The sequence below is a fragment of the Anomalospiza imberbis genome, chromosome 17 (genome assembly GCF_031753505.1).
Source record: "Anomalospiza imberbis isolate Cuckoo-Finch-1a 21T00152 chromosome 17, ASM3175350v1, whole genome shotgun sequence".
Lineage (NCBI taxonomy): Eukaryota > Metazoa > Chordata > Aves > Passeriformes > Viduidae > Anomalospiza > Anomalospiza imberbis.
In genome coordinates this window covers 1,011,270-1,039,245 of record NC_089697.1, presented here as the reverse complement: position 1 = coordinate 1,039,245, position 27,976 = coordinate 1,011,270, and the positions used below count along the sequence as shown (strand labels likewise).

The window sequence follows — 27,976 nt, the reverse complement described above, 5'->3', positions numbered from 1 at the left end:
GGCGGCCTGGGCTGGGCTGCGCTGGGCACGGCAGGGCCGCGGGCCGGGCCGGCCATGGCGGGCAGCGCCGGCTACGGGGAGCTCAGCCCGGGCTCGCTGCGGCGGCGGCTGCGGAGCGCGGAGGAGGCGCAGCAGCGCCAGGCGGGGCTGGTGCGGCAGCTGCAGAACGAGGTGAGGAGCGGGCGGTGCCCGGCGGCGGGGTGCGGGTGCAGGGCCGCCCGCGCTGCTCAGGGGGACTCCCCGGGCGGGCGGTGCCGAGCTCGGGGCGGGTAGGCCCCGGGAGCGCCCGTCCCGCCGCGGTCTCGCTGCCGAGCCCCTCCTGATTTCGATGCCTGCAGCATCGCTGCTGCTCGGCCCCGTTAGCAGGGTTTGTCCCGGGCAGGAGTCGGGCCGGTTTGCTTGCAGAGCAAGTTTGAAAACTCGTTTCGGTCGCTTCAAGGACCCCCTTGAACAGCCCCCTTGAACAGTTGGCTCGGGGTACGTGGGGGCCGTAGGTCAGGTAGAGCTGCCCGCACCTGTCCCATCGTTCTGCTTGCTGCTGCTGTCTCAGGTGAGCAGACAGTGCTGCGCGTGAAAGAAACCCCGCCCCAATCTCTGTCATATTAAAGTGACGCTTCCCTATATTGCAGTGACTTCTTGTTGAGCGTATCAGAATCACTGTGCTTGGGCTGGACAGAGTCAGAGAAAAGTTAATGTGAGGTGAGTGGTGTCTATTACAAGCTGCTTCTCTCATCTGCATTCCCTGTATCGTTCAGGTACTGCAGTACCAGACCTGGTGTCAAGAGTTGGAGCAGCAAGTGAAAGCTGGAGGGGTGAGTGTGCTGCAGGTTGTAAACTAAAAAGGGTGTATCTAATGTTCCCAAATGCAGACCAATAAAAACGCCCCACAATCCTATTACAAGAAAGCAGGTTTTTACTGTCTGAGGGTTTAGAGAAACACTGTGAGTTTTCCCATCTGTGTTTTGTCCAGTTGCCATACTTAGAGCAATCACTAGTCCCAGAAATGCCAGTCCAGAAAACCCAGTTGAGGATTTTAATTTTGTGGATGATTGCTTCATTTGAGTTACATTTGTCCTGGGTCTCCGGAGAGGACTGTGCTACATGTTACATGATACAGCCGTCCTGGAGAAAGAGCCAGTTAAAACACCTTTTTGGAAGTCAGGAAGGCTAGTGGTCAACATACAGAACTGGCTCTTTGCATTTCTTTCTGCTTCATAGCTAAAATAAACCTAGAAACCAAAGGGTGGAAGAATAGGAGAGCACTCCCACGCTTCAAGTCCAAATCAGCACTTGTAGTCATGAAGTGAGGACACATAGCAGTGGGAGAGTGAGGAGAGCTGCTCACACTAACACCCTTCCCTTCCTCCCTGTAGTCACAACACTGTTACAGCTGGAAGAAGCCATGAGCTCCTGAGATACCCAACAAATGGATGGGAAAATGGTGGGTGCTGACAGTGGTGAAGGAAACACTATCATTTGACTAAACAATTCCTTTCTTCTTAAAGGGATCCCTTCCAGGCAGATGGGAAGCCACAGCAGACCACAGCCTAGAGAAAGCACTGCTTCAGGTGGAAGAGGAGCAGCAAAGGTACAAGGAAGAAGCATTTCTTCATATTTGGTGTCCTGGATGCTCATGGAAGTGAGGGAAAACCTGTCGGTGCTACCTGGTCTCCCCAAGGGAAGCGGTTGGGCAAGCTGCTTTGACAGGAGAAAGGTCCACAATCTGCTTTCTGTGGTGCAGTAATAGTGCTGTGTGCTTAATGGCTCTGCTTTGAGTGGGGAAGTGGGATGTGTATTCTGGGTGAGAGGTCCTTTTCCAGCCAAAATTATTCTGTGGTTCTAGTAGGTGAACAACGCTGTACAGTGCTATAGAAAAGTGATACATCCAGTGACCATCAGCATGAAGAGGGGGCAAATTATTACATGTGGGCATCGTCAGGGTTGAAGGGGAAACCAAAATCATGGATGGAAATTGAAGGCTCAAAGCACAGAGAAGCAAATTAGGGTTTCATCACAGAGAGATCTTAGTTAACAATGTAAAGTGCTTTTACTGTCTCTCAGACAGCAGTCAGTGTTAAGGGAGCTGGGAAAACACAGGGATGCTGGAGAGCTGTTGTTCAGCGACCTCACTGTTGTTTCTCTCTCTTTCCAAGGTGTGAGAATCTGGCAGAAGTGAACACTCTCCTGCGGGAGCACCTCGATAAAGCCAGTGAGGTTAATTCCGCCCTCAAAGAAGATGTTGGAAAACTGACGGTGGATTGGATGAGGGCCCGGGAGGAGCTGGAGTTGAAGGAGAGTGAATGGCGCAGTGAGCGTGAGGTGAGGATAGGCCACGGGAATGCCAGAGGGGAGTGGGAATACGTTTTGTTCCTGCCATGGAAAACTTGCTGTGTGGAGGCTTTGGCTCTGCTGAGGATGTACTGGTGCTGGACAGGGGAGTGGGAGGGAGGAGTGTCAGGAGAGGGTGCTGGGGGGAGATGCCCACCTTCTGTGACTGCGCTGCTTGGTTAAGAAGATAGAGCTGGGCGCTGTAGGGCGGTCACAGGAACACTTGTCTCTTTAATAGTTCCTTAATCCTTGCTTTGAGCGATTGAGACCAGAGAGGTCCGTGAGTGTTCAAATTCAAAGTGGCCAACACAGGAACAAGACAGGCCTCTTGTACTGACTGCCTGTTGTAAGCCAACCTGGCACTGGGCTTGAAGGAGCTTATGTTTGTGTTCCTCTGCTGGGACTTTGAGGTGATGAATCACGATCAGCTTGCTTTGTTGCTACCTACTGCTACAGGAGAAGTGTGGGTGATCCCTTCTTGGCAGGTGGTTCCCTTCTGTGGGCCTCTGTGGTGCCTCTTCAGTCCTTGATGCCCCTGGTGCAGTAGTTATTAAAGGGCACCTGGTGATGGTGATTTACTCTCTCCTGTCTGAGAGATGTTACAGTGACAGTGGAGGGCTGAATTGGTATTTCTTTTTGTCTTTGCATGTTTAGCTTTATGACAACTACTTAAGAGGGGAACATAACCGCCTGCTCAGCCTGTGGCGGCAGGTGGTGACCTTCCGCCGCCATTTCCTGGAAATGAAGACTGCCACGGACAGGTGAGTGGAAGTTGAGGCGAGATCTCCTGCAGAAAAAGTGTGGTTTGCTTGCTTGCTTTTAGGTCCTGCTTTTTGAACCTCAGTGTTGCATTAGTTACAGCAGAGGCAGGATTTCTCCTTTGGCAGTCAGAAGCAAAGCCATTCAGCGTGCTTTGGGATGCTCTCAGAAGAGTTGTTGGCTGCTGATCTTCAGATAAAGCTGAAGGGCTTGGGCCATGAGGACAGCAGAGGCTCTGAGCAGGTGATGACTATGGTGATGTGTGGGCATGTGAACACAGGCACAGAAATGCATGGACACCTGGTGAGAGACTCACTGAAGCTGTACATGCAGCATATAGAGTGGTCTCTTTTATGAAATTATAAAAACCTGCCTTTCAAAAATCTTACCAGGTTTCTTTTCCCATTGCTCCTAAGAGAAAGATGATTCATGCATATTTTTTCCCTTTTCATTTCCAGCATACATTTTTTCTGGTCAGTTTGTATCCTCTTGCTCCTCTTCCAGCATTGCTGAGAGAAAGAATAGCTTCTCTGCCCTGTTACTGCATTTGTCCAATTTATTTTGCTTAGTTTGATACCTCTTTTTATGATTGTTTCTAGTTCTTGGGCTCTCTGAGGTTTTTTTCTCCCAAGAAAAATAGTGTAGCTGTAATAGTACCTTCTGGTGTCAACATGCACTTCCAAATTCTGGGTTACTGTAAGCCATTTGTCTTATTTGATTATAAGTCTTCCCTATTGTGTAGAGTCTGCCTGACCTGCTACTTAGTCCTTGTGTTGTTTGTGCTTTTATGTTACAGCATTTCAGGCTGATTCTTACACCACCTTTCTGAAATGTTTTATTATATAGGTATAGTCTTGAGCTTCTTAGCAGTCCAAGTGGGGATCACAGAGCACTCAAGAGCAGAGTGTATAAAAGCTGGGGATCTTGGTAAAATTCCTAATTTCTATTAATGATAATTACAGTATGTTAATAAGAGTAATTTGAGGTGCTTGAGGCCTTCTGGCCTGTGCCATATCTTACTTCTTATATCTGAGAAGAAAACAGACTCCACACTTGGCTACCTGGTAAAGTCATTGCTCAGCTGTCAAGATGTGTCCTGGTCCCCAAGTGTCAGATGAATGACTTGTCCCCAACGAAGTTGTCACCTTGCCTGCCAGCTCTTCCTGATGCATGATTGCATGCTTCAGAAGTGAATCAGTTGATAAAGATAGTGGAGTGAACATTGGCTCTTTCTTGGTTCCTCTTCAGAGATTTGTCAGAGCTGAAGGCAGAACAAATGAGGCTTTCTGGATCTATTCTTGTGAACTGCTCTCGCCTGAACTCCTGTGTGCAGTTCAGGGAGTCCATCCCTCTGGGTAAACCTGCCCTGAAGGATCAGGCAGTGCAGCAAGTGAAACCAGCTCAGGAAGTGATAGCCTTACAAGTCAGGTGTGACATGGAGAAGAAAGAGCTTCAGGACAGGTAAAGGTGTTTTAACTTTGCTATTACCAGCATTATCTTTTGTGGCAGCTTCTTGGGTTCACAGATGGGCTGTGCTCACATTTAGAACAGTCCTGCACAGCCCTGTGTCTGTCCCCAGTCAAACTCTTGCCTTCAACAGAAAGGATGGAAAAAAGTATCTGCCTGACAGAAATTCTTCCAAGTAAGACAAGACTGAAAAAGAGATAGCCCTCCGATAGTGCTTTTGCTGTTAACAGATTGTTGGTGAAAAACTGAATTCAGCATGAAGAGAGTTGTGTTTCTTGTACAGCCCTTTTACTTCTCAGGGCTGTGCTGAAGGAGTTGGGAGGAATTTGCCCAGGGCCACCATAAGCACTGCAGCACCTCTGTGCTGACAATTCCTTGCAAGACTGAGTGCAGAGGCCTTTGGGGCAAGAAGTGCCATTTTGCAGCATCAAGCCTATTAACCTGTAGAGACGAATGCTGCCATTGCTGTGTTTCCTGGGTTGAACTTTGCTATGCTATGCTTTGGGGAGCTGCTTGGCTCTTTAACAGGTGCTGGTGTGCAAAGCTTTTGGAATGGCATGTAGACCTTCTCTTCTCAGGGTGATGGAGCTCTCAGCCTTGCTTGTACAGTCTCAGAAGCAGAACGAGGAGAAGGAGAAGACCATGAAAACACTTAACGACACAGTGGAGATTCTAGTATGTTTTACCTTTACCTGGGAGATAGCCCAGTGTTTGCTCTTCAGCCTGAACACAGAGGTGTGACTTCCTCAGGAGAAACAGTGGTAAAGATGCCCAGTGTATGGGAACATCAGACACCTTGGCAAAATATTCCTTGTGTGCTTGGCAGATGTGGAGTCAGTCCAGATGCAGGCAGTGCCAGAGGAACTGCAGACAGTTCAGGTGTCTTCCTCTTAGGGAAAATGCTCTTCTGCCTGTGACTTTAGGTCTCTGGGGATCATAGTTCCTTGGAACTGACCGTTTAATAGCAGTCTATAAAAACTAGCTTTTGGTCTTCCTTGTAGTTTTAGTAGAGAAGAAATGGAATAGGTATGGACAGGAATATACTGGAATCACTAGAGCTGAGACTTAGCAGTGTGACCGCTACTGAGGATGGGAATGCTGCAGATGGGAGCAGCTCTTCCGTGCCCACCCTTTCTTTATTCTGTTCTCAGGAATCAAGTTGGATAGAGAAAGAATTTGCAGCTTCATTGACTAACAGTGCCAAAGAAGAGATTCTTTTCCTTCAAAAACTCATTAAAAATATCACTGAGGTGAGTACAGACCTGATACCAGGATGACATCCCTGTAAATTTGATTTTGAAGTATTTGAGGAAGGCAACAGACTGGCTTAGGGACTAGAGATACATATTGTGTACTATCCGTGTTAACTGCCATTGCCTGTTTAATTTTTAGACCACTTTTCTGACACAGAACCTGTTCTAGCTTGTGAGTTGCTGTCCTGTGACAATTCAGTGAGTCAGTAGAAGTTTCAGTACCTTTGCCTTCACCACCCCGTTAAGGTCTCTCTTGGACTGTGTTTTCAGAGTGTGCTACTTGACATTTGTGTTCCCTTGTTTCTTGAGCAATTCCCTCACCCTCTTTGAGCAATGAGTCTGTTGTTCTTCAGATCTTTGTGAAAGGTCACTGACTCAGTTGATGCACTTGCCAGCTCTGCTCCTTCCCTCAGTGTTCACTGACCATTATAATCTCCCCAGAATCACAACTTTCAGGGGTAACCTTAACTTAGCCCTAAAGTTCTCTTAATAGAGATGGGTTCAGTTGTCTGCTCTTATACACAGCTGCAAGAAAGTGAGTGTTCAGGCAGCCTCCAGCCACTTCACACTTGTGACGAGTAGCTGTATTCAGAAATCCCTAGAGTACTTGTAGCCACGGGGACAAACCTTTGTGGACTGAAGAAACAAGAAATTTGAGTTTTTAATTACTCCAGGGTAAAGTGGAAGGAAAACGAGAACAAGATAAAGAAAACCAAGTAAAATGAGCAAAGGCTAACAGCTGGATGTGGGCTTTCAGATGGTGTTAGACAACAGTGACAGCATGGTCAGCATTATCTGCACTGGCAGTTCCCAGCATGCAGACTCTGGGGACATCGTCTCAGCTCCGAGATCTGTTGATACAGGGCATGCCTTTGGATTGGTTCTGGAAGCACTGGCAAGGATGCGAGGGGCAACACGGGTGAGAACTTTGTGCCTTCCCCGATAGCCACAGGCTCAGTGCTGAGGCCTTGCTCAGCTTGACACCCTTCCATTTGCTCAGCCACTTGAGGCACTTTTTTGCACCTTCATACTCATGCTTCTGCTCTGCTTTGCTGTGTTCTACTGCTTTTCTTTCCTTGATGCCCACACTCTCAACAGAGCTTTTGCCTTCCGAGGAGCTATCTCTGCTAGATGTTTCTTCCAGCTCTCTGGAGCCACCTTCCCTGCTCCTTATTGCTCATTTGTGCTCCTTCCCTAACTGTTCCTGCAGGCCCTGAGAGAAGAGCTTTCTGCTAGGCAGGACTCAAACAAATTCCTACTGCAGCAGCAGAGACATCAGGAAGAGAAGTGCAGGGAGGTGCAGCAAAGGCTTGAGCAACTGGAGGAGAAATGCAAGAAGTCCAGCAACCACCAACAGCACCTTCAGTCTTTAGTAGAAATACTCAGAAGGTGAGTGTCTCCTCCTCCTCCTCCTGCATTCCAGAGGCAATCTGCTTCCAGGCCGGGGAGTTCAGAGGAGTCCCTGGTGAAGAAGTCACCTGCCTACCATGTGTAGTCCTCAGTGTGGCTCTCAGGCATTGTCCTGTCTGGTTTTTCCATGCTCTACCGTGACTCCCAAGGCTGTCTGGGAGCTGCAGAGCCATGTTGGAATAGGAGACTCCTTCTTCTCGCCGTGCTGCTTCCCTGAATTCTGTTCTTTGCGGGCCCCTGCCCAGCCACTGCTTCTCACTGAAGGAAGGCAAAATCCTGTCTTCCTTTCCCTTTGCCTCTGGAGGATTTTCTTGGGAGGGAAAGAGCAAGGTCTTCCTTAGCCCACTGCCCCCAGCTCCATCCTGGAGTGTTGAAAATGGCATTGCTGACTCTTCAGGCCTCTTGATTCTTCTGACTGAGCCTTGTCTCTGCAGTGACTGTGCAAACCTTGAGAAAACTAGGGAAGAACTACAAGAACAGCTTGGATTAAGGGAGCGAGAAGCCTCATGTCTGCGTCAGAGTAACGCTGAGCTGCAGATGAAGGAAGAATCAGCCCAGGCAGAAAAGGCAGAGCAGCAGGACAGGATGGAGAGAGCACGCCGTGAGCAGGAGCTCCTGTGAGTGTTAAAGCTTTCTGTGGCAGTGCTGGGCTTGAGGAGGCCCAGTGTGAAGGAACAAATGGCCTGCTCCTCTCTTGTAGCATAGACTGTTTTTCTATAAAAACCTCTTTCTCCTCCTCATAGAGTGAAGGACTTGGCTGCACTTGAGGAAAAACACTCATTACTGCAGAGCGAGTTGGTAGTCAAGAGACAGACACTGGAGAAATTGCAGCTTCAGAAGGATCTGCTGGAGCAAGAGAAGGATGAATTTGCCATGGCTCTGGAGAAGGTATGGACACCTTATTCCTAGGCAGCACTTGTGGGAGTGGGAGCTGGGCCACCAAGATCACCTGAGATGCTGCTTCTGGCAGTAGAAGAGAGGGACAATATTGTTGTTCTTGGAAAATGGTGAGCCAACTAGACAGGCTCTTTGGGATCATTGGTCCCCATGATCTTACTGGGAGCTCTGCCCTAGGAATAAGTCAAAGACACCCAGGGGAGGTGGAGTGCCTGCCTGCAGTCCAGGATTTTGCTGCCCTTTTTGTCCCATTGTTCTTTTGCCTCTCCAGGCAGAGCGGTCAGTGGCAGAGCTGACAGGGGCTCAGAACAAGCTGAATGCTGAAAGAGCTGATCTACAGGCTGCAGCAGTGAAGATGAGCAGCATCAATGAAGCTCTTGCATTGGACAAAGTGCAGCTGAACAAATATGTGTGGCAGGTGAGCAGAGTTGCCAGAGATGTGTCAGGTGTTTGTCTCCAGCTGCTACTGTTTCTCAGCCTTCTTAGCTGGCACAGTCTGCCCAGCTGTCTGTGGCAGTGTTCCTTTTGTGTCTGAGCCAGTCTTTCATAGTAATTCTTCCTGTATTTTATTTCCTCTATGTTTCTGTGACTCTAGCTGGAGCAAGAGAAGGAAGTTTTGTCTGCTAAAGTGGATGAGATGGAGAGAGCAAAGATCTGTGAGCAGGAGAAGCTGAACTTCTGTGAAAGAGCAAACAAAGAGCTCTGTGCAGAGAAAGCCCGGCTAGAGCAGCTGCTGAAGGAAGCAGAGGAGCAACGGGAGGAGCTGTGGCTGGAGCTTAGGACAGTGGGAGAGGAGAAAGCAGAAACCCAGGAGAAATTCCAACAGGTGACCAAAAGTATGGTGCAGCCATGTGAGCACTGGGCTGCTTGGATGAGGGAAGTTTTACGTGATGGATTCTGCAGTGGTTTTGTCAAGGGGACATATGGTAGTGCTACAGGTCACAAGGCTTTGCTTGCTCCTTTTTGGAAATGTGTGGGTGGCTTGTAGAGCTGTTCCACAGTTCTCGGAGTTGTCCTCTGCTTCTACAGAGTCTTTTACTCCATCTGTCTTTGTTGACTTCTTTTTTGGCTTTTGATAACCTGCGAAGAGATAATTGTGTTGTCCATGAATCTGAGTGGGTGGCAAAAGAATCAAACTGTGGCAAAAGGATCCAACTCTGTAGCTCTGAATCCTTTTTCTGGAAAAAAAAACAGGTCTCCATGTTTCTGTTGATGCTTTTTGTCATGAAGTTGGAGCATGTCCAGAGAAGGGAACGGAGCTGGGGAAGGGTCTGGAGCACAGGTGTGACCAGGAGCAGCTGAGGGAGCTGGGGGGGCTCAGCCTGGAGAAAAGGAGGCTCAGGGGGCACCTTCTTGCCTTCTACAGCTCTCTGTGACAGGAAGCTGCAGCCAGGTGAGGGTCAGGCTCTGCTCCCAGGGAACAGGGGACAGGAGAAGAGGAAACAGCCCCAAGCTGTGCCAGAGGAGGTTTAGATTGGGTGTTACAGGATAGCTGCAAGAGAAGGCTTTGTTTCTGATGGTCTCTGTCAGACAGTCTCAGTTCTGGGGAATGTGATAGGTTGGGCAAATGCACAGCAGACGTTTTGATTTGGCCACATCAGGCAGGCGTCCACAAGTCACAAAATGTCTGCTCAGCACAAGAGCCTGCGAGGCATCCTCTCCTTGCAGAGAGCTGCGTAGAATATGTGAGGAGGAGAAACTTAGACGAGAATTTTCTCCTTGAAGGGGGAAATCCTGTATATTTCCCCTTGATTCAGCAAGCAAATTTGTTTTCACAAATCTTCCTGAAAATGTCCAGCAATGAAATATATCCAGATAATAATTTTGTTTCCCAAGTGGCAGTTGCAGAAGATGCAGTATTTTTGGGTTAGAACACGGAGTTTGGAGTGGGGATGTTTGTTGGGAAGGAGCTGTCTGGTCCCAGGCAAGCTAGCAGGGCCTGACACAGCACTTCCAAGGTAACAGTGCCAGAGGCTTTTGGCAGGCCCGACTATCAGAGCTGCATAGGGCAGATGCTGTGAAACTTTGAGCCCAGAGCACAGGTGCTCCTTGTCCTCTGGCTGCCTGCGAGGTGGCACTGGCTGGCTCTGCACAGGGCTCCCGAGGAAGGGCTCGAGCTGTACCTTGTCCCACTTCCAGGTTTCCCAGGAGCAAGAGTCGTTGAGCAGGGCTCTGGAGCAGCTGCGCCAGGAATCCTCTGGCCAAGGGCATGAAATGGCTCAGGTGTGCAGAGAGAAGGAGCTGCTGGGCCGGGAGAAGGCTGCCCTTGAGGGCCGACTGGCAGCCACAGAGCGCCACCAACATGACCTTTCCAAGCAGCTGGCAGAGACCAGGTAAAGGCAGGGAGCAAACCCTGGGCAGGACAGGGCTGAAGAGCTGTAATGATAAAAGTGGTAAACACTACACAGGGGTTATGGTATACTCTGTGCTTTTCAGATGTAGATTTGGCTGTTGAGGCCAAGTTGGGCTGGGCTGTCTGTGCTATGCCAGGCCATAGGGAAGGCCTGGGCAGTCCCTCAGAGGGCCCTGCTCTGCTGTTGAGATGGCACAAATGTGCCTTGTCTGGGCAAGTTTCCACGTGACCCATTTCCCATACTCAGGTGTGGGGATCTTGAGCCACGTCGTCCTGGAATACCCGGCTGTGGGTGTCTGGAGCAAGCAACTCATGTCTCTCCGTATGTGCAACTCATAGGTCAGCAAAGGAGAGCCTGGAATCCAGGCTGATTGCTGCTCAGCAGCAGATATCTCAGCTGGAGATCACCAGGAACCATCTGGAAGCTCAAGTGCTCATAGTCACACAGGCCAAGGAGGTGATAGAAGGTGAGAACCTCGTGTGCTTTGTTTGTGGTGCTGCCCCTGCCTAGAGAACTAAGCACCCTGTAAAGCTGCCTCTGTCCACAGGGCTTCTGAGGAGTGGTGGGGCTTGGTGGCACTGAAAGGGCCTGAGGTCAGTAAAGTCAGTAAAGACTCTGACTCTTGCTGTTGGTCGTGTTTGTAGGAGAAGTGAAGTGCCTGCAAGATGAGCTGGAAGCAGAGAGATCTCTCAGGAGGCAGGAACGGGAAGACACAGCTCAACAGCTCCTGCAGGCAGAGCAGCAGCATCATGAAAGCCTCAGGCTTCAGGGAACTGCTCAGCAACTGGAAATAAAGAAGCTTCTGCAAGACCTGGTAGGGGACAGTACACTTCTGGAGTGTCCAAGCCAGCCCTGTGGGTTGGTTTAGCACAAGCAGAGCCTGAGGGTGTGAAAGGGCAGCAATCCTCTGCCAAGGCCTCCCGCTGCTGGGCCGGGCAGCAGAGGCAGCAGCTTGGACTTGGAGGTGCCTGAGAGCCCCCAGGATGGTGCTGGGACAGTAAATGCAGCCAAAGCTTCAGTGAGGGTGTAAGAGGAGTTCCAGAGCAGGTTGGGCCGTGCCCACCCAAAGCGTGGCAGCCCAGGGCAGGATTGTCCCTGAGTCCCACCTGCCACGGAGCAGATGCCAGCGTGGAGCACTTGCTGGCATGGAGCAGATGCCAACAGTGCTGCTGGCTGCAGGTGTGGGAACTCGGTTCCTTTCTTGCTGTGCTTCCATGGTGGACAGAGGGATTAGCTTAGGGCTGGAAGCAAATGGAACAGGCCCCTTGTCCCTGGTCCTTCAGTCCTTGTGACTGGGGTGTCAGGGAAGGGAAGGTGACACCTCCTTTTCTGAGCACTTGGACTCAACGCTTGGGAAGGTCTTTGCCAACAGAAGAGATTCCACGAGTCTGTGATTCTTGCACCTGCTGAGCCTCCTTTTGAATTCCATGACAGGACACGGTTTCTGGAGTGCTGTTGTCTTTTCCGGTTGGGGGTTGTGGGAGGGATGAAGCTTCACCTTTTTCAGCAGGGAGCTTGCCTGGGACTTCATCTTGCAAATTTCTCCTCCCCTCCTCAGGCAAGTGAGCGCGAAAGGCACCGTGCAGAGATGCAGGAGACGCTGGAGCAATGGGAAAAAGAGAAGGCAGAGAGAGAGCAGGAGCACAAGAAGGTGCTGTTTGAGATGAGGCAGAAAGATGCCACCCTGCTGGCCCAACAAGAAGAACTAAGGAGATTTGAAAATGCCAAGCGACAGGTAATGACTGAGAGAGGAGAACTGGTGTGATTTTTTGCAAGGCTGGAGCTGTGGGAGATGGCAGGACATGGGGCTGTGTGGAGCATGCCCTCCGTGTCTTCTACATTGAACTGGGGGAGGTGAAAGCTGAACGGGGCTGTCTTTGGGACCAGCAATGAGCCCTCTCATAGGAAGCCAGGCAGAAACATCAGCTATCAGCTGAGATCTTTGTGCTGCTCTTGTGCTCTGTTGTTCTAAGATGTACCTCAGGGTACCTTCGATGTTCTCTTTCCGCTCCCCTTTTGGTGTGTACTGGTAGGTGTTCACAGCCAAAGTGAGTTTGTAGCTCTTTTCTTATGTGGGAACAGGGAGGGTGCAGCAGCAACACTGACAAGAGAAAAATCTTTTTAAAGACTTGCCTGGAGTATTTCTGAACAGTAACCCAGAGATGTCTTCTGGGCTGTGTTTTAAGTCACTTCCTGGGAAGCTGTGTTGGCCCCGGGGCAGGCAGTGGCCCAGGGGAGCAGCAGCCGAGTGCTGTGAGAGCACGTGAGCCCATCAGTCTTTGCCTCTGCCACACGGATGCTGCAGGAGAAGTGTGAAGCCCTCTGCTCTTTCCTTCGGTGCAGGTGCTGCTGGAAGAGCAGAAGGAGAAGAGTGCTTTATCAGAGGCACTGCTCCAGACTCAGGGAGAGCTCAGCCGAGCCCACCAGCAGGTCCAGCAGCTCAGGCAGGAGGTGAAAGAGCTGCAAGAGAAGGGGCAGGTAAGTGTGAGTAGGCAGGCAACAGAGGGCAGGGCAGGGACAAGGGCACAAAAGGCAGCTCCTGGGACTGAGGAGGCAAGGGCTGCTTCAGGCCCTGGGAGCACAGAGCCTGGTAAGCCCCAGAGCTCAGCCCCAGGAAGGAAGGCTTGCAGTGGAAGCAGAGCTGGCTAGAGAAGCCAAAAGAAGCAGCTGAAGGAATGGGATTTTGAGGCAGCACGTGGAACAAGCTGAGCCGGAGGGCAGGTCCCAGGAAGTTGCTCTGCATTTTGTTGCCAGACCATCAAGGCAAATCTTCAAGCTGAGCTGCAGGAAGCTCGCAGTGAATTCCAGGCAGCACTGAGGAGGCACAAGGAAGAGCTACACGGCCTCAAAGAGGAAATGAATCTGCTCCTTGAGCAGAGGGAGGCTCTACAAAAGCAGGTGAGTGAAACAGCACTGGCATGGCAGCCATGCAGCGAGGGGTCTGTGGCCTTCTTGCTTTTCCATGGCAGAGCAGCAGCTGGTGGGGTGATCCCTGGGGCTGTCTCGGGCTCTGGGGGCTCCATGGCAGCTGCTCTGCAGGACACACAGTGCTCTGCTGAATCTCAGCTGCTGCTCTGGACAGCTGGGCTAGTCCTCTGGGCTGTTGGCCAGCAACCATCAGCATGGATTCCTGCTGGCCTCTCCTTGCCAGCCTTGGTTTGGGAGGTGCTTTTTCAGGTGCCCTTGGTGGTGGGCCTCTTAGAGACTGAAACAAGTTGTCCATATCCAGTGTGAATCTGGTGCTCTCAGGACAGGGAGAAATGGAAAGTTGTCCTTTGCCTTTCCTCTCAGCCTGTGCTGTGGCTGACAGTGACAAGCTGTGGCTGCAGCCCCTGACTGCTTTGTTCCCTTTGACTGGAGGTGGGAGAGTTGACATCTCAGCTGGCAGCCTCCCGAGAGTCCCAGGAAACAACTGTCCAGAGAGCCCAGCAAGAGGTGAGGGAGGCCCAGGAAGAGTCCAGGCAGAAGCTGTTGGAGGTTGAACACGTCCAGAAGATGCTGGAGGAGGCAGAAAATCAGAACAAGGAGCTGCAAGTGCATCTGGAGTCCTTGGAGAGGGAAAGGAATCGCTGGGAAGAAGTGGCTCAGCAAAATTCAGAATTGCGGGCTTCGGTGGATGTCCTAGAGAGTGAAAAAGCCAGGTAAATGAAAGCCTGTGGGACTCTGCATTGTGGTGAATGGATTCCCTCTTTGCCCTCTTTGCACCTGCCAGGGGCTCTGCCAGCATTTCCTAAGTGGCAGATTCTGAACTCTCCGTGCAGACACTTCTCCTTGTCTGGATGTTGTCTTTCATTTTCTTTACTTTTAAGACTTCAAACAGAGTTTTTCTGCAGAGAAGGGATTTTGGGGTAGCTCTTTCCCTCTAGGGGGTATTGTGTTTTTAGGTGGGTGTGTTGACACTGCCCGAGCTGCATTGTGAGGAGCTGGATACATCCATCAGCTCCACCTTGGGTCCTGTAACTTGAAGCCTTTGAGATCTGCATCAGCCTGGTATCTCATGCTTTTTGTTGACATAAGATGTGTTAAACCCATGATTTTTTATCTAAGCCAGACAAAGAGAATCGCAGAATGGGTAAGGTTGGAGGCACCACAGTGGCTCATCTAGTCCCACCTCCCTGCTCACGCAGGGTCATCCCAGGGCACATGGAAGAGGATTGCATCTAGATCGTTCTGGAATGTCTCCAGAGCTGGCGATTCCACAGCCTCTCTGGACAATCTGTTCAGGGCTCGGTCTCTGCACAGGAAAGAATTTCTTCCTCTTGTCCAGGTGGAACTGCCTGGGCATCAGTCCCTGCCCGTTCCTCTGGTGCCATTGCTGGGCCCCAGGGAGCAGAGCCTGGGCCCTGCTCTGACCCTCCCTGCACACAGGGACACCCAGGGCTGAGGGCCCCTCTCTGACTGGGGCTGCTCTCCAGGCTGAGCAGCCCCAGCTCCCTCAGCCTTTCCTGGGCACCGAGATGCTCCAGGCCCTTGCTCAGCTGCGCAGCCTCCGCTGGCCCCGCTCCGGGAGCTCCCTGTGCCTGCTGTGCTGAGGAGCCAGAGCTGGACACAGCACTCCAGATGTGCCTCACAGGGCTGAGCAGAGGGACTGAATCCCCTGCCTGACCTGCTGGCAATGCTGTTCCCAGTGCTTTCCAGGATCCCAGTGGCCCCTTGGCCACAAGAACACACTGCTGGCTCGTGGAGCATTTCTTGTCCACCAGGACCCCCAGGTCCTTCTCCACAAAGCTGCTGCCCAGCAGGTTGGCCCCAGCCTGTACAGGTGCCTGGGGCTGTTCCTCCCCAGGTGCAGGACCCTGCCTTGGCCCTTGCTGGATTTCAGAAGGTTCCTCTGCCCATCCCCAGCCTGCTGAGATCCCTCTGAGGGGATGCACAGTGACCCTGCTGGGGAGAGATCGACCCCCTCATCCAAGTCATTGATGAGCAAGTTCAACAATAGTGTGCCCAGGAGTGAGCCCTGGGGGACACCACTAATGACAGGCCTCTAACGAGCCCCTGTGCCACTAATTGCAGTCCACTCCTCCAGCCACCAATGCCTGAGTTTCCCAAGGAGGATGTTGTGAGAGACTGTGTCAAAAGCCTTGCTGAAATCAAGGTAGACAATGTCCACTGCTCTCCCTTTGTCCACCCAGGTAGATGTTTCATTGTAGAAGGCAATCAGGTTGGTCAGGCATTATTTATCTTTAGTGTATCCGTGCTTACCATTCCTGATCACCTTTTTGTCCTTCCATGTGGGGAAGAGGGGACCTCCAACATGAGGTACTCCATCACCTTTCCAGGGATTGAGGTGATTCTGACAGGCCCATAGTTCTCTGGGTCCTCCTCCATGCCCTTTCTGAAGAGCAGAATGACATTTGCTTTCTTCCAGCCCACGGGCACCTCTCCTGATCTCCATGACCTTTCAAAGATAATGGGGAGTGGCCTCACTCTGGTGTCCACAAGCTCCCTCAGCACTCATGGACACATCCTGTCAGGGCCTAAGGACTTGTGGATGTCGAGTTTGCCCAGGCATTCACTAACCCAGTCCTCCTTGAAAGGACAGTCTTGCTAAGGTGTCGCTGCAGGCCCCCAGCCGGGTAATAATTAGCATTGACTCCATGATTGCAGAAGGCTGATCAATTGCTTTATTATATCATCTTATACTATACTATACTATGAAGAAATTCAGTAACCTTTACAGCCAGTCCGATACAGCTTTGACCTAATTGGTCAATCAATCCAACCATCCAGTGTCCAATTAAGAAATCACCCTTTGGTAAACAAATCTCCATGACACATTCCACATGCGCACAACAGCAGGTGCAACAAGTGGAGATAAGAATTGTTTCTCATTCTTTTCTCTGATCTTCTCACAGCCTTCCCTGGGAAAATGCCTGGGAAAGTCTGTGCCTGCTCTCTGTGGCCAGAGAGCTGCTGCCACACTAAGGGATAGTCTTCCTTCCAACATTCCTTTAGCCTGGTCTCCTGGGCCAGAGATCCCCGAGGGCTGGTCTTAACCAGTACAGACTGATTCAAAGAAAGGCACTCAGGAACTCTGCCTTCTCTGCATCCTCTGTTACCAGGGTCTCCCCTCCATTTAGGAACAGACAGAGACACATCATCCTTGGTTTTCCTTTTGTAACTGATGTATTTTAAAAAGCTCTTCTTGATGTCCTTGATGTCCTTGCCCAGATTTAATTCCAAGGTGGTCCTTGGTCTTCTTTGTCTCATTTCTAATTACTCCAACAATCTCACTATACTCATTTTAAGTGGCCTGAGCCTGCTTCCATCTCCTCTGTACTTCCTGCGTGTGCTTGAGGAACGACAAGAGTTCTTTGCTTATCCACTCAGGTCTCTTGCCCCCTTTGCCCAGTTTCTTGCTCACTAGGATGTATTGTTGTGGAGCCTGGAGGAAGTGATCCTTCAGTATCAGCTTGGATCCCTTTACCCTGCAAGGCCTGTTCTCATGTGCTTCTTTCAAGAAGGTCCCTGGAGAGACTAAAGTTAGCTCTCAAGAGGTCTGTGGTTGTAATCTTGCTTGCTACCCTGCTTTTTCCTCACCCCCAGCTGAACTCCACAATCTCATTCATAGGCAGTGCAGCCAAGGCTGACCTCAGGCTCACATCTCCAACAAGGCCTTCCCTGATTGTTAGGGTAACGTTGAGCAGCATGCTGTTCCTTGTGAGATCCTCCACTGCCTGTGACAGCAAGATGTCATCAGTGCTTTCCAGGAACATCCTGCACTGTGTTGCTTCTCTAGCTGACGGCAGGGAAGCTAAAGTCCCCCACAAGAACCAGGTCCTGTGACTTTGAGGTTGCTTTATGTTGCCTGTAGAAAGCCTTATCTACTTCTCCTCCTGTTTAGCTGGCCTCTAGCAAGCACCCACAGCAATGTCACCCTTACTTGTCTGTCCTTTTATTCTGACCCATAAGCTCTGGACTCACTCATCATCTACCCCAGACTAAGCTTGACACATTCCAAATGTTGCCTGACATAGTGGTCAACTCCATCAGTTGAGCTGGAGTTGACCAACTCTGAGGCACCCAAGGGATATGAATGTCTCTCATGGCCATCTGTTGCCTTGTTCTACAGGCTGACTCTGTCTCTGGAAGAAAAGGATCTGAGCCTCAGAACCCTGGAAGAAAACAACCTGGCCCAGATCAGTCAGGTGTCTCAGCTTCGTTCTGCCCTTACCCAGGCTGAGGAGCTCCACGCAGAGCACAGAAGAGAAATGCAGGAGCTCAACACCCAGGTAAGCTGTGCAGTGGCATCCTCTTCTCCAGGGACACACAACAGCACCTTTGCCTTGGAGGCCCCAACCTCTTTCCCCTCCCAGCAGCACGCACAGCTGCCGTCTTCTGCCCGGGGCTGCTGCTGCACCCTGAGGCCGAGGCTGGATCTGCTGTCTGCTGCCCAAGTTTTGCACCGTTCTCTCCCGGCTCCCAGCAGGAAATCTGGGAGGGGAGCAGCAGCAGACTCCTCTGGAGCCTCTGTGTCCCTCAGTTAGCAGTGTTGTCCCAGACAGAGTTGGTGCCTGTGCCGGGCACTGAGCAATGTGGGGACACAGAGGTGGCTATGGCAGGCTGGGCAGGGCACTTCCAGCGCAGCCATCTCAGCTGCTGTTCAGAGCTGCAGCCTCAAGGATGCCCATTGCCTCCCTTTCCCTCTTTTCTCTACATTGGTCTCCTTTGGAATCCTTGCTTTTCTGCCTTTTGGTTTTGGCATGGTTTTTGCCTGAAATCATTTCTTCTTTGCTGCTCTCCCTGCGGCCCACTCTGCAGCCTCAGGAGCGGCCCTGTCCCTGAGGCTCTGTGCATCCATCTTCCAGATCCAGACCCTGCAGGACACAGTGCTGCAGATGGAGGCTTCCCAGGCAACTCAAGAGAAGCAGCTGCTGCAGGAACTGGAGGAGTCTCAAGCAGGAGAGCGCTGTTTGAGGGACTCTGTGAATGTGCTGGAGGCTGAGGTGTCTGAGCTGCGTGTGAGGCTCCAGAGCTCTGAGAACAGAGCAGAGGCCTTGGCCACACAGTGTCAACAGGCCAGTGGTGCCCACCAGGAAACTCAATCCCGGCTGGATAAACTGCTCTTGGTTCTCCACCACATGATCAGGGACAGCAGAGACTTGGTCACTTGGAGCTCAGGCAAGTGTGGGAGGCTGGGTGAGCAGATGTGGGAGAGCAGGTGGAGTGAGGGCGTGTTCCTGGTCATCCTGGTATCACACACTCACCCTGTCAGTTTAGGCTGACTCAGGCCTTGGGAAGTCTTGACAGCTTGACTTCCCTTTAGAGACACAAGTCCATGTTTGTATGTAGAGAAATTATCAGAGTCAGAAGGGAGAAGGGACCAAGTCCTGTCAAGCCCATGCAAGGGCCAAATACCAGGGCCCATGCGGTTGTCTCTGAGGCAGTGCTGACATTAGTGGTCATCAGAATAATGTCAGCCTGTGACACACATCCTGCTGCAAGGTGAGCTCTAGGACAACGACAAAGGCACCTCCTCCTAGTTAGAGAGGCCTTGTTTTTTGGAGACCACTGGATTAAGTCTTGAAACAATGTCTTCTCTTTTCAGAAGAGGGTCATGCCATAGGCCTAACTGCTTCTCAGGCTGGAGATGTCCCTGCAGAGCTCACAGTGAACAGAGTGGCAGCAGCTCTGCAAGACCTGCAACAGCACCTGGAACATTCCCAGAAAGATCTGGTAATGTGTGTCCAGTGCACCCAGAAATCCTATCTTGCTGTTGAGCTGCTTGACAAGCACCATGCCAAGGCCAGGATGGGTGTCAGTCCTTGTAGGGAAGCTGGCTCACTGGCATGGGGAGGAAGGAGGATGACAATCAGATCTACAGTCCCGCTACCCTCTCCCACATAGCTATTTCTGCTTTAGTGTTTGTAGCCCTTTGTCTCCTGCTAGTATTGCCAATGACATGTGATTCTGCTCCTCTTATCTCTTCCAGAATGATGCAAGGAAGAAGATTCAGGCCTTGGAGCTGGAGCTGGGCACGGGGCAGGATCAGATGGACAATCTCAGAGCCAGCAATCAGGAGCTGCAGATACAGCTGGATGAAAGTCGGGCAGGTACAGCTTCTCCTCTCCCACCCACTGCCCCATCCTGTCTCTCCAGTGGGGTTCTTTGATGCCACATAGAAAAAAAAGGCAGAGGGGAAAAACAACCAGCAGGAGATTTATCCATCCAAGTGCCAGTGAAAGCTTTTTCTTGAGAAAGATGCTGTGGCTGGCAGTGCCATCCGGCTGTGCCATGGCTGATCCCGTGCACAGCTGGAGCCTTCCAGGTGCCGTGTCTGTGCTGAGGAGCTGTAGCTGGATGCCTCAGCTCGATTCCCCCAAACTCCAGGCCCTGCCAGAGCCTCCAGGCTACTGGCCTCTCTGGAGCAGAGCTGCACAGGCATCCCCTCTCCTTTGTCTCTCTTGGATTGCTCACTCTGCACAAGGCCAAGAGCAAACACACTTTCCTGTCCCTCTGAACATTGCCCCTTTCATTCCTGCTTTTTTCTCTGCCTGCAAATTTCCTTCATTTCTGTCAGCTTTGGAGCCCTTGTGGGCTTAGGGCCTGGCAAACTCAGGCAGGCAGAGAAGGCACTGCTGTTGTCTCTGCAAGATGCACATCAGTTTGCCTTTGCTTTGCTTTTCCTGCAGCAATGTTGAGGGCAGAGCAACAGAAGACTTCTCTAGAAACTGCCTTGAAGGAAGAGGCCATTGCCCTGCAGGAAGAGGCTGTGACTCTTCGTCAGGAGGTGGCATCTCTGCAGAGGAAATTGGAGAGCCTGCAGAAGGAAAGGATGGATGTGCTGGTGAGATTGGCGGATGCCACAAAGGGCCATTTCCTAGCTGTGTTTGCACATTCAGTTAATAGTTCTAAGGAGCACCTTTTTCCAGTTAAACTTCTCCAACTGCGTTCTTCTGAATAAGGAAGAGAAGGTGTTGTAGTCATGTCAAAGCCAGTTAATGCTGAGCCTGCTGATTTTCCTCCATGCTGGGCTTCTGTGCCCTAGAAGCTTTAGTCCTCAATGTCCACACTGCCTCTATGGACACTGCATGCTTTGGGAAATTCCTCATGTCCAAACCCATGTCCAGATTCCTAAATATCTGGATCTGGAAGGAGGGGTGAGAAGACCAAGTTTGCTGTGAATAGAAAGGTGTTTGGCCTTGGCCATCTGAGAGCAGCCAGTGGGGAGAGAAGAGAGGAAAGCCAAGTGCTGATCCACACCAGGACGTGTGCCTGCAAGGGGAGAACTCGTCCTGAGTGGCAGCAGAGGATGACAGAGGGATCTGGCCATTGCTGCTCCAAGAGAGGGCAGTGGGGCTCTCGGGGATGGAGCCATGGAAACTCTACACAGCAGAGCTGGAAAACCACTGCTGTCAGCCCAAGCCCAGGGAAGGAAATGCTGGGGGTGTTTGCTCTTCCCTTCCTCCCTGATGGAGAGCACATCCTCGTGGCACTGCCTAAATCCTGCTTAGCATGGACTTGAAATCCTGGCTGCAGATCTGGCAGCTCCTCCCCAGAGGAGCACTGGAGTGGGGCTGCAAGAGCTTGGGGAAGGGCAGAAAGGAAGCTGGGACAGGCTGAGGGAAGGAGCAGAATCAAGGGGGGAAGACCAGCAAAGGTCTGCAGCATCCCGAGGGGCAGAGAGAGAGGGGCAGCCAGTGCCTGTCCCTGCAGCAGGAGTCCAGATCTGGTCTGAAAAGCAAACCGAGAGAGGGAATGACCCTTTTATGACCCTTTTTCCCCTTGTTTTGCAGCATGAACGGGACAGGCTGCAGGCAGATAAAGAAAAACTAGAGTATGAGATAAAACTTCTGGAAGAATCAGTCACAGTCTCTGAAACCCGAGCAAATACAGCAATAGACAAGAATCACTCCCTTGAACAAGAACTCCAAACCGCCCTGTCCATGTTAAAAATTAAAAATGAGGAAGTGCAAAACCAGGGGAAGAAAATGGAGATTCTTCAGAAAGAGGCAGCAGAGACCAACACTTTGCAGGAGCATCTCACTCGTGTGACTGCCATCCTGTCAGAGAGGGAGGCAGAAATGAAGTTGTACCAAGAGCAGATGAGAATGTTGGAAAAGCAGAAAGAAATGCATAAAACTGCTCTTAATCAGATTATTAAGGACATAACAGAGAAAGAACAGAAGACGGAATCCCAACAGGAACAGATACAGGAGCTGGAGAAGCAGAAAGAAAAGCAAAGGATTGTTTTAAGCAAAATGAGCCAAGAGCTGGAAGAGAAGGCTCAAGAGATCAGATCCCAGCAAGAGCTGATAAGGGAGCTGGAAAAGCAGTTAGAATTGCAGAACTCTGCTGTCAGCAGGGTGAGCAAAGAGCTGGAGGAGAGACACCTGGAGATCAAATTCCAGGAGGAGAAAATAATGATTCTAGAACAGCATGGTGCAGTACAAGTCAGAAATCTGCTTGTGGATCTTGATGATATGAAAGGAAACCTGAAGGAGAAAAGGTTGGAGCTTCTTTCTCTGACTCAGCAGATTCAAGAACTGGAAAAGGAGAGAGAAGATGTGAAATCTCTAAATGCTAGCCTTGAACACCTCAGGACTGTTCTTAAGGACAGAGAGAGTGAGTGTGACACTCAAAGGGAAGAGTTAAGGCTCTTGCAGCAGCACAAGGAACAGCAAGACAGGCATCTGCAAGAGCTTCTTGGTAAAGTAGAAATCATGACACTTTCTTTATCTAAAAAAGATCAAGAGCTTGAGTCACAACAAAAGCAAATGCAGGAAGTTGAACAAGTCATGGAGATGCAGTTAAAGACTGTCCGTGACCAACTGGAGCAGACCTTAGCAACTTTAAAAGAAAAAGACAGACTTATGGACATCCAAAAGCAACAAACAAGGAGCTATGAGGAAAAAAAAGAGGAACAGATTAATGTCTTGCACAGAGACTTAGAAAACTCTAGGACAATATTGAAAGAAAAGGATTTAATGATTGAATCTCAGAAGGAACTGATTGAGACCTTCCAAAAACAAAAGCAAGACTCTGAACAGCAGAAGCAAATTCTTCAGTGTCTTCAAGTGGAACTAAAGGAAAAAGAGCAGGAAATTTTGTCCCTTAGAAAGCAATGTGAGGCATGCAAGGAAAAGGAGGAAAAGCATGAAGCTGAGCAAAGAAATTTCCATGCAACAGCACTGACTCTGAAAGAAAAAGAAGACAAGATTTGTGTTCTGGAGAATGCCATCACAAAGCTTCAACAGCAGAAGGAAGAGACAGCGGTTCAGACTAAAGCCATACTGCAAAAACTAGAATACACTGAATCTTCTCTTGAAGCTAGAGATCAAGAGATCCTGTCTTTGCAAGAGTATGTCCAGGACCTTCGAGAGCAGAAGGAGGTGGCAGGCAAGCAGGCCAAAAATCTAGAGCAGGATCTAGACAAAGCAAGCCAGATGTTGAAGAAGAACAATTTTGAGTTCCTCAAGCAGACGGAGCAAATGAACACGTTCCAGCTTCGTGAAGAAAGCATGAAAGTAGCACTAACATCATGCCAGAAGCAAGTGACTCTACTTGAGGAAGTGTTGAGGAAGAAAGATGAAGACAATGATGCTCTTAGGCAAAAACTCCAGCACGTAGAAGAAGAACTGAAGACTTTGCAGAATCTCCAGCTTAGGCTAACTGAGAATAATGAAGAGGTTAGACATAATGGAGAGCAGGAGCTCCTGAAAGAAGCCTTCCCTGAGAGAGGAGAGATCGAGGCTCAAAGTGAGCGAAAGCAGTTAGAAGTGGAAATAAGAGCTCTTCAGGAAGATCTCCAGCATGTTCAGCAGACTCTGACAAAGAAGGATAAAGAGATCAAGTACCAGACAGACAGAGTCATGTATTTAAAGAAGACTCTGATAGAGAGAGAACAAGAGCTTAGGAGGCAGAGTGAACTCCTGAAAGAATTAACACTGGCTTTACAATGGAAAGATGAAGGGGAAACCCTAAAGAAACAAATCCAAAAACTCCAAAAATGGGAGGAAGAAGTAGAGAAGAGGAAAATTCTCCAGGAGAGAGACCATCTCTTGCAAAGGCAGAAGGAAATTACCCAGCAGTTGGAAGCTGAGAGAGAAGCCAATGACAAAGAGTTGGAATGTGTGGCTGCTGCTTTGAAGCAGAGAGAAAGCAGAGAACATGAATGGAGAGAGAATGCTCAAATCCTGAGTGCTGCACTGAGCAAGAGTGAAATGGCCAATGGGAATCTGAATAAAGAAAAAACCATCCTGCAGAGAATGATTTCAGAGAGAGACACAGACCGATTTCATCAACAGGTAGGCACTGGCATTGACCTTCAGTCCACTCCAGGGTCCCTGAATTATTCCAGTGCTGTTTCCCATGAAGAGGTGGGTCTCTATCCCTGTCAGTCCAGGCCTGCTTGGGTAAAGCAGCCCGGGCTGCAGCAGGCAGCCTTGTCTGTCTGCCTGCCTGGCTCCAGCCAGAGACCATTGACTGCCAGATTGTTTCCTGGCTCGCCCAGAAGGACTGCTCCAGCTCTGGAGCTTACTGTTCCAATCTGCTCCAGGCCAAAAGCTGGGCATGGGGAGCTGCTTTTCCTGTGCCCACGCAACACATGGGGGTTTGGATTTGGTGTGGGAAGTAATGGAGCAGGTGAGCAGAGGGATGGACTAAACTGAGCAGAGTTTTGTACCGAGGACTGAAGAGCAGCTGCACTGCTGGTGCTTCGAGGATGCTTCCTGAGATGGAGATTTCTAAGCGACAGCTTTTCCAGTGTATTAAAAGAATGGGATTTCTTTTATTGCCTGGTCAGGTTAAATGCTTAATTATGCATTCAGGACATGTTTGTACTGCAATCCAAAAATCACGGAAGCAAACTTGTGTGTATTTTTCCAAAGTGAATTTATTCAGGTCCTGCTAGTGGAACAGTTGCAATAGCCTGTGCTGCAGCTTTGCCAAGAATTTGCCTATATTCTGGTGTCCATTAGTATATTGGCATGTAAAAAGTGCTACTAAGAAAACACTGTATTTATGTATTATACATTTACTTATGACTTGAGAAATATTATTTGCAGCCTGATCCAGGATGCTGACAAATATTGAGATCTGTTGATGGGAAGTAAAGATGTGACAAGGGCAAGAAATGTGAAAAGAGCATGAGATTTCAGTTACATCCATCTAGGTCAGGTATGCAAGAAAATTCAGCCAGGTAATGCAGTGGCATCCACACAGTTTGGTTTACTGCTGATACCAACACTGCATTTATAGGGGCTCCAAGGAGCAGTTCATGAAGAAAGACACAAAGGTGGAGGAGGTGGCTCCTGATTAAGTTCCAAGCAATGCTTATGGCCTAATTGATAACGTGGTATTTTCAAAGAGCAGTTCTGTATGAGGATGTAACAGGTAAAGAGAATAGAGAAAAAAACTGTAGTGTTTTATCACTGCAGAAATGCACGCTTTACCCACATCTTGCACGTTTGGTTGTCTAAGGACAGAGAGTAGAAATGTAGGTAAGAGAATTTACAGTGATGATCAAAGAGGATGACCAAAGATGGTAATTAACTTCCCCAAGGGGAGTAAATGTTTAAGTATTCACAACTGACAAGAAATGGCTGAGAGGTGGAGTCACTTTAGAGCTTTGTAAAACCATGAAGTGTCTGGATAGGAAATTAATGCTTCCAGTCTCTGAAAACCAGAATGGGGAACACTGAGAAAAAACTAGCAAGAAGCAGATCCAGAACAAAGTACTCAATTCTCCAAAGGGATTTGGAGGAGTGTCCCTAGAGAGAGAGTGTATTGTTTTGGCCTATGGACAAGGAGAAGAAGAAGGACCTTAGCACTGTCCATTCCTGCTGTGGTTACTCTCCCCACTGTATCGATTCTGACACCCTTCTAACCTTTATGTGGCACCAGCTCATGGAATCTCCTCTCTGAATGCCCAGCAGGCTGTTGCTGAAGGGGAGCAGCTGTCACGGCTGTCAGAGAAGAGACTCATGTTGCAGAGCCTGGAATGTCTGCAGCAAGCAGTTGCAAAGCTGGAAGTTGAAAAGGTGGAGCTCAAGCAACAAAACACTGAACTCAGAAGGACTCTCGAGCAGGTAAATTGGGCTTTCACTGCCTCTGCCGAGCCTCAGGCTCCTCTGGAACTTGGCACATTAGCCCAGGCAGTGCTTTGGAGACCTCTGCTTGTTTCCTTGCCTCTCCCTGTCCCTGCTGTGGGCACACCCTTTTTGTCCTCTCTCTTGGGGCAGCCCATGGCTTTCACAAGGGCACCTTCACTCTGCTGCCTCCCTCCCTGGCCCTGTGTCCCTGCACACACACTGGCCTCTCTTGCACAGCCCCCAGCGAGAGCTTTTTGCCCCCAGTGTTGTCTAGTGCAATTCAGGGTCTCAGAGCAGAGATCTCCTTGTCCAGATGTCCTTTTGCTGCATGTTTGCTGACAGGTTTCTGTAACCCTCTCTCCCATCCAATGTGCAGGTGGAACACGAACGGAGGAGACTGAAGAGATGTTTTAGGGGTCGGTTATTCCCAGATGCCTCTGGATTTTCTCTCTCCGAGTCTGACCAGTGCAAGTTGCCTGCTTCTAGACAACAGGTGAGAACAACATCTTCCTTGGTACGAGGAGGCTTTGGTCATACAGAGGAGTGATGGGAAATCCCAGTGGCAGCAGCCCTCCAGTAGAGACCTAATAGAAGTCAAGTATTGCCTGTGGCTGTGACCAAACAGACTGAAAGAGCATCCTTTCATTTTCTTCACAGGAGGAGTCTCATGCTCACTGCACTCAGCGCTTAGCTGAATTACAGAACCAGGTGAGAAGCAGGAAAACTTTCATCAAAGGCAGCTGTGGCTGTACTCACGGGCACAGCTGTGCATGCTGCTACAGCCTGAGTTGTGTTTGGCTCTCAGAAAGTGAGTACAGCACGTGTTGTCAGTTGTGCACCTGTTGGCAACAACCAAACATCCTTTACCTTGGTCTTATCTCTGACTGGTCTCAGATCAGGCAGTGAGAGAGAGAGATAGGATGAAATTCAGAACACTGGAGTCACCTGAAAATATCAGAATCATAGAATCATAAAATGCTTAAGGTTGGAAAAGCCCTTTCAGATAATCTAATCCAACTATTAAGCCAGCATTGTCAATTCCAGCAGTAAACCATGGCCTGAAGTGCCACAGCCATGTGTTTTCTGAATACTTCCAGGGACAGTGATTTCACTACTTCCCTGGGCAGTCTGGACCAGGATGTTCTCCTTTGTTGCCTGTTTCCATTTTCCCTTGACTGTAACAGTGGAGCTTGCAATTTAGCAGAAATCAGGGACCTGAGGTAATGCCAGGGGCTTATTATTCCACTGGGCTTAGTTGTCCACATTGTGCTCTGCTCCTGTATGGAATGCTCTGAAGTTAGGGAGAGGGAGAGTTTGCTCCCTGTCCCTCAGCTGCCTGTCCAGCAGCTCAAGTAGAAGACTCCTCCAGTAGCTCAGGGGAGCAGCAGCCCTCGTGCTGAGGCACAGCCTGTGGAAAAAGGGCTCGGTGGCCCAAATGTGTGCTTTGGAAATCAGAGTTGGGTTCCTAAATCCCCTCGGAACTCTCTCTAACAGACCTGTGGTGGCTGAGGGATGTCCGTGGGAAGGCTTTGCCAGCCTTGAACTGGACCTGTTGATCATCTGAGCTCTGCTCTGTGTGGGAGCCTGTTCCCTTGCCCTTGCCCCAGGGCAGAGAGTTGGTGAGGGCTGGAGTTGGAGGCTGTGTCTGCCCCGAGAGCCGGTACCGTGGGGCTGCAGGTGCTCCTGCCAGCGTGGGCTTGTCTGAGCCGGGCCTTGTGCCTCTTTCAGGTGTCCCTGCTGCAGTCACAGCTGGCCCAAGACCGACAGCACCGGCAGAACTACATTGAGAGCTGTGCAAGGACCAGCCAGGAGCTGTCAGACCTTCATGAGGAGCTGTCCTGCTCCTTTGCAGCTGTGCTCAAGGAGCCCAAAGCTGCTGTTCTGGAAGAAGAGACTCGGAAGCTGGATCAGTCTCTGAACCTTAACTCGGCACTGAAATCCCTGGGTCATCAGTCTCTGGAGAGACAGCCAGAGCATCCAAGAGCCAGACCTGCCAGAAGCAATGATGACCTGAGGTAACACCATCTCTGGTCTCCATTTGACTGGAATGATTTCCCCTAAGACAAAGAGCTCATGGATGTGAGAAATGGGATCAACTCCTCAGGGCAGGGCTACTCCCTGCTTTAAACATCTGTTGGTTTCACATTCGGCTGGTGTCAAACCTCACCTTATGTTGAGGATTAGGATCTATGAAACATTATTTCATGAAGTAGATGATTTCTGGGACGAAAATATGAGTATGTGAGAACAACAACACAGGTAAGGAGAGAGAATGATGTATGGAGAATGAAGCCCAAACAAAAAATGAATAATCCTTGAACAGTGAACAGTAAGACTTGTGGGTGACATCTGTCCAAGGGCAGCTACTTAAAAGGACACAAAGAGTGCGCTACAAACAATTAAAGTAACATAACAGTTTGTGGTGCTTGCATTTGCAAGCATCTCCTAGGGACAGGCATTTTAATTTTTTTTAATA

The 27,976-nt window shown here is 50.1% G+C and overlaps 1 protein-coding gene across 1 annotated transcript; it reads left to right on the top strand.

The window, feature by feature from the left end:
* The first annotated feature begins 19 nt into the window (after nucleotides 1–19).
* LOC137483961 (centrosome-associated protein CEP250-like) lies at nucleotides 20–27,968 on the top strand. The gene is made up of 31 exons (XM_068207445.1): nucleotides 20–171; nucleotides 756–812; nucleotides 1,506–1,588; nucleotides 2,154–2,319; nucleotides 2,983–3,089; nucleotides 4,336–4,548; nucleotides 5,133–5,229; nucleotides 5,706–5,804; nucleotides 6,565–6,726; nucleotides 7,018–7,196; nucleotides 7,652–7,834; nucleotides 7,961–8,105; nucleotides 8,386–8,532; nucleotides 8,710–8,940; nucleotides 10,254–10,447; nucleotides 10,807–10,934; nucleotides 11,113–11,282; nucleotides 12,027–12,203; nucleotides 12,812–12,946; nucleotides 13,223–13,366; nucleotides 13,829–14,109; nucleotides 17,541–17,700; nucleotides 18,277–18,589; nucleotides 19,017–19,144; nucleotides 19,401–19,521; nucleotides 20,101–20,255; nucleotides 21,205–23,715; nucleotides 25,342–25,497; nucleotides 25,877–25,993; nucleotides 26,161–26,208; nucleotides 27,229–27,968. The coding sequence occupies exons 1-31, from the start codon at nucleotides 55–57 to the stop codon at nucleotides 27,517–27,519; spliced, it is 7,215 nt and encodes a 2,404-aa protein (XP_068063546.1). The 5' UTR covers nucleotides 20–54; the 3' UTR covers nucleotides 27,520–27,968.
* The last annotated feature ends 8 nt before the right edge of the window (nucleotides 27,969–27,976 follow it).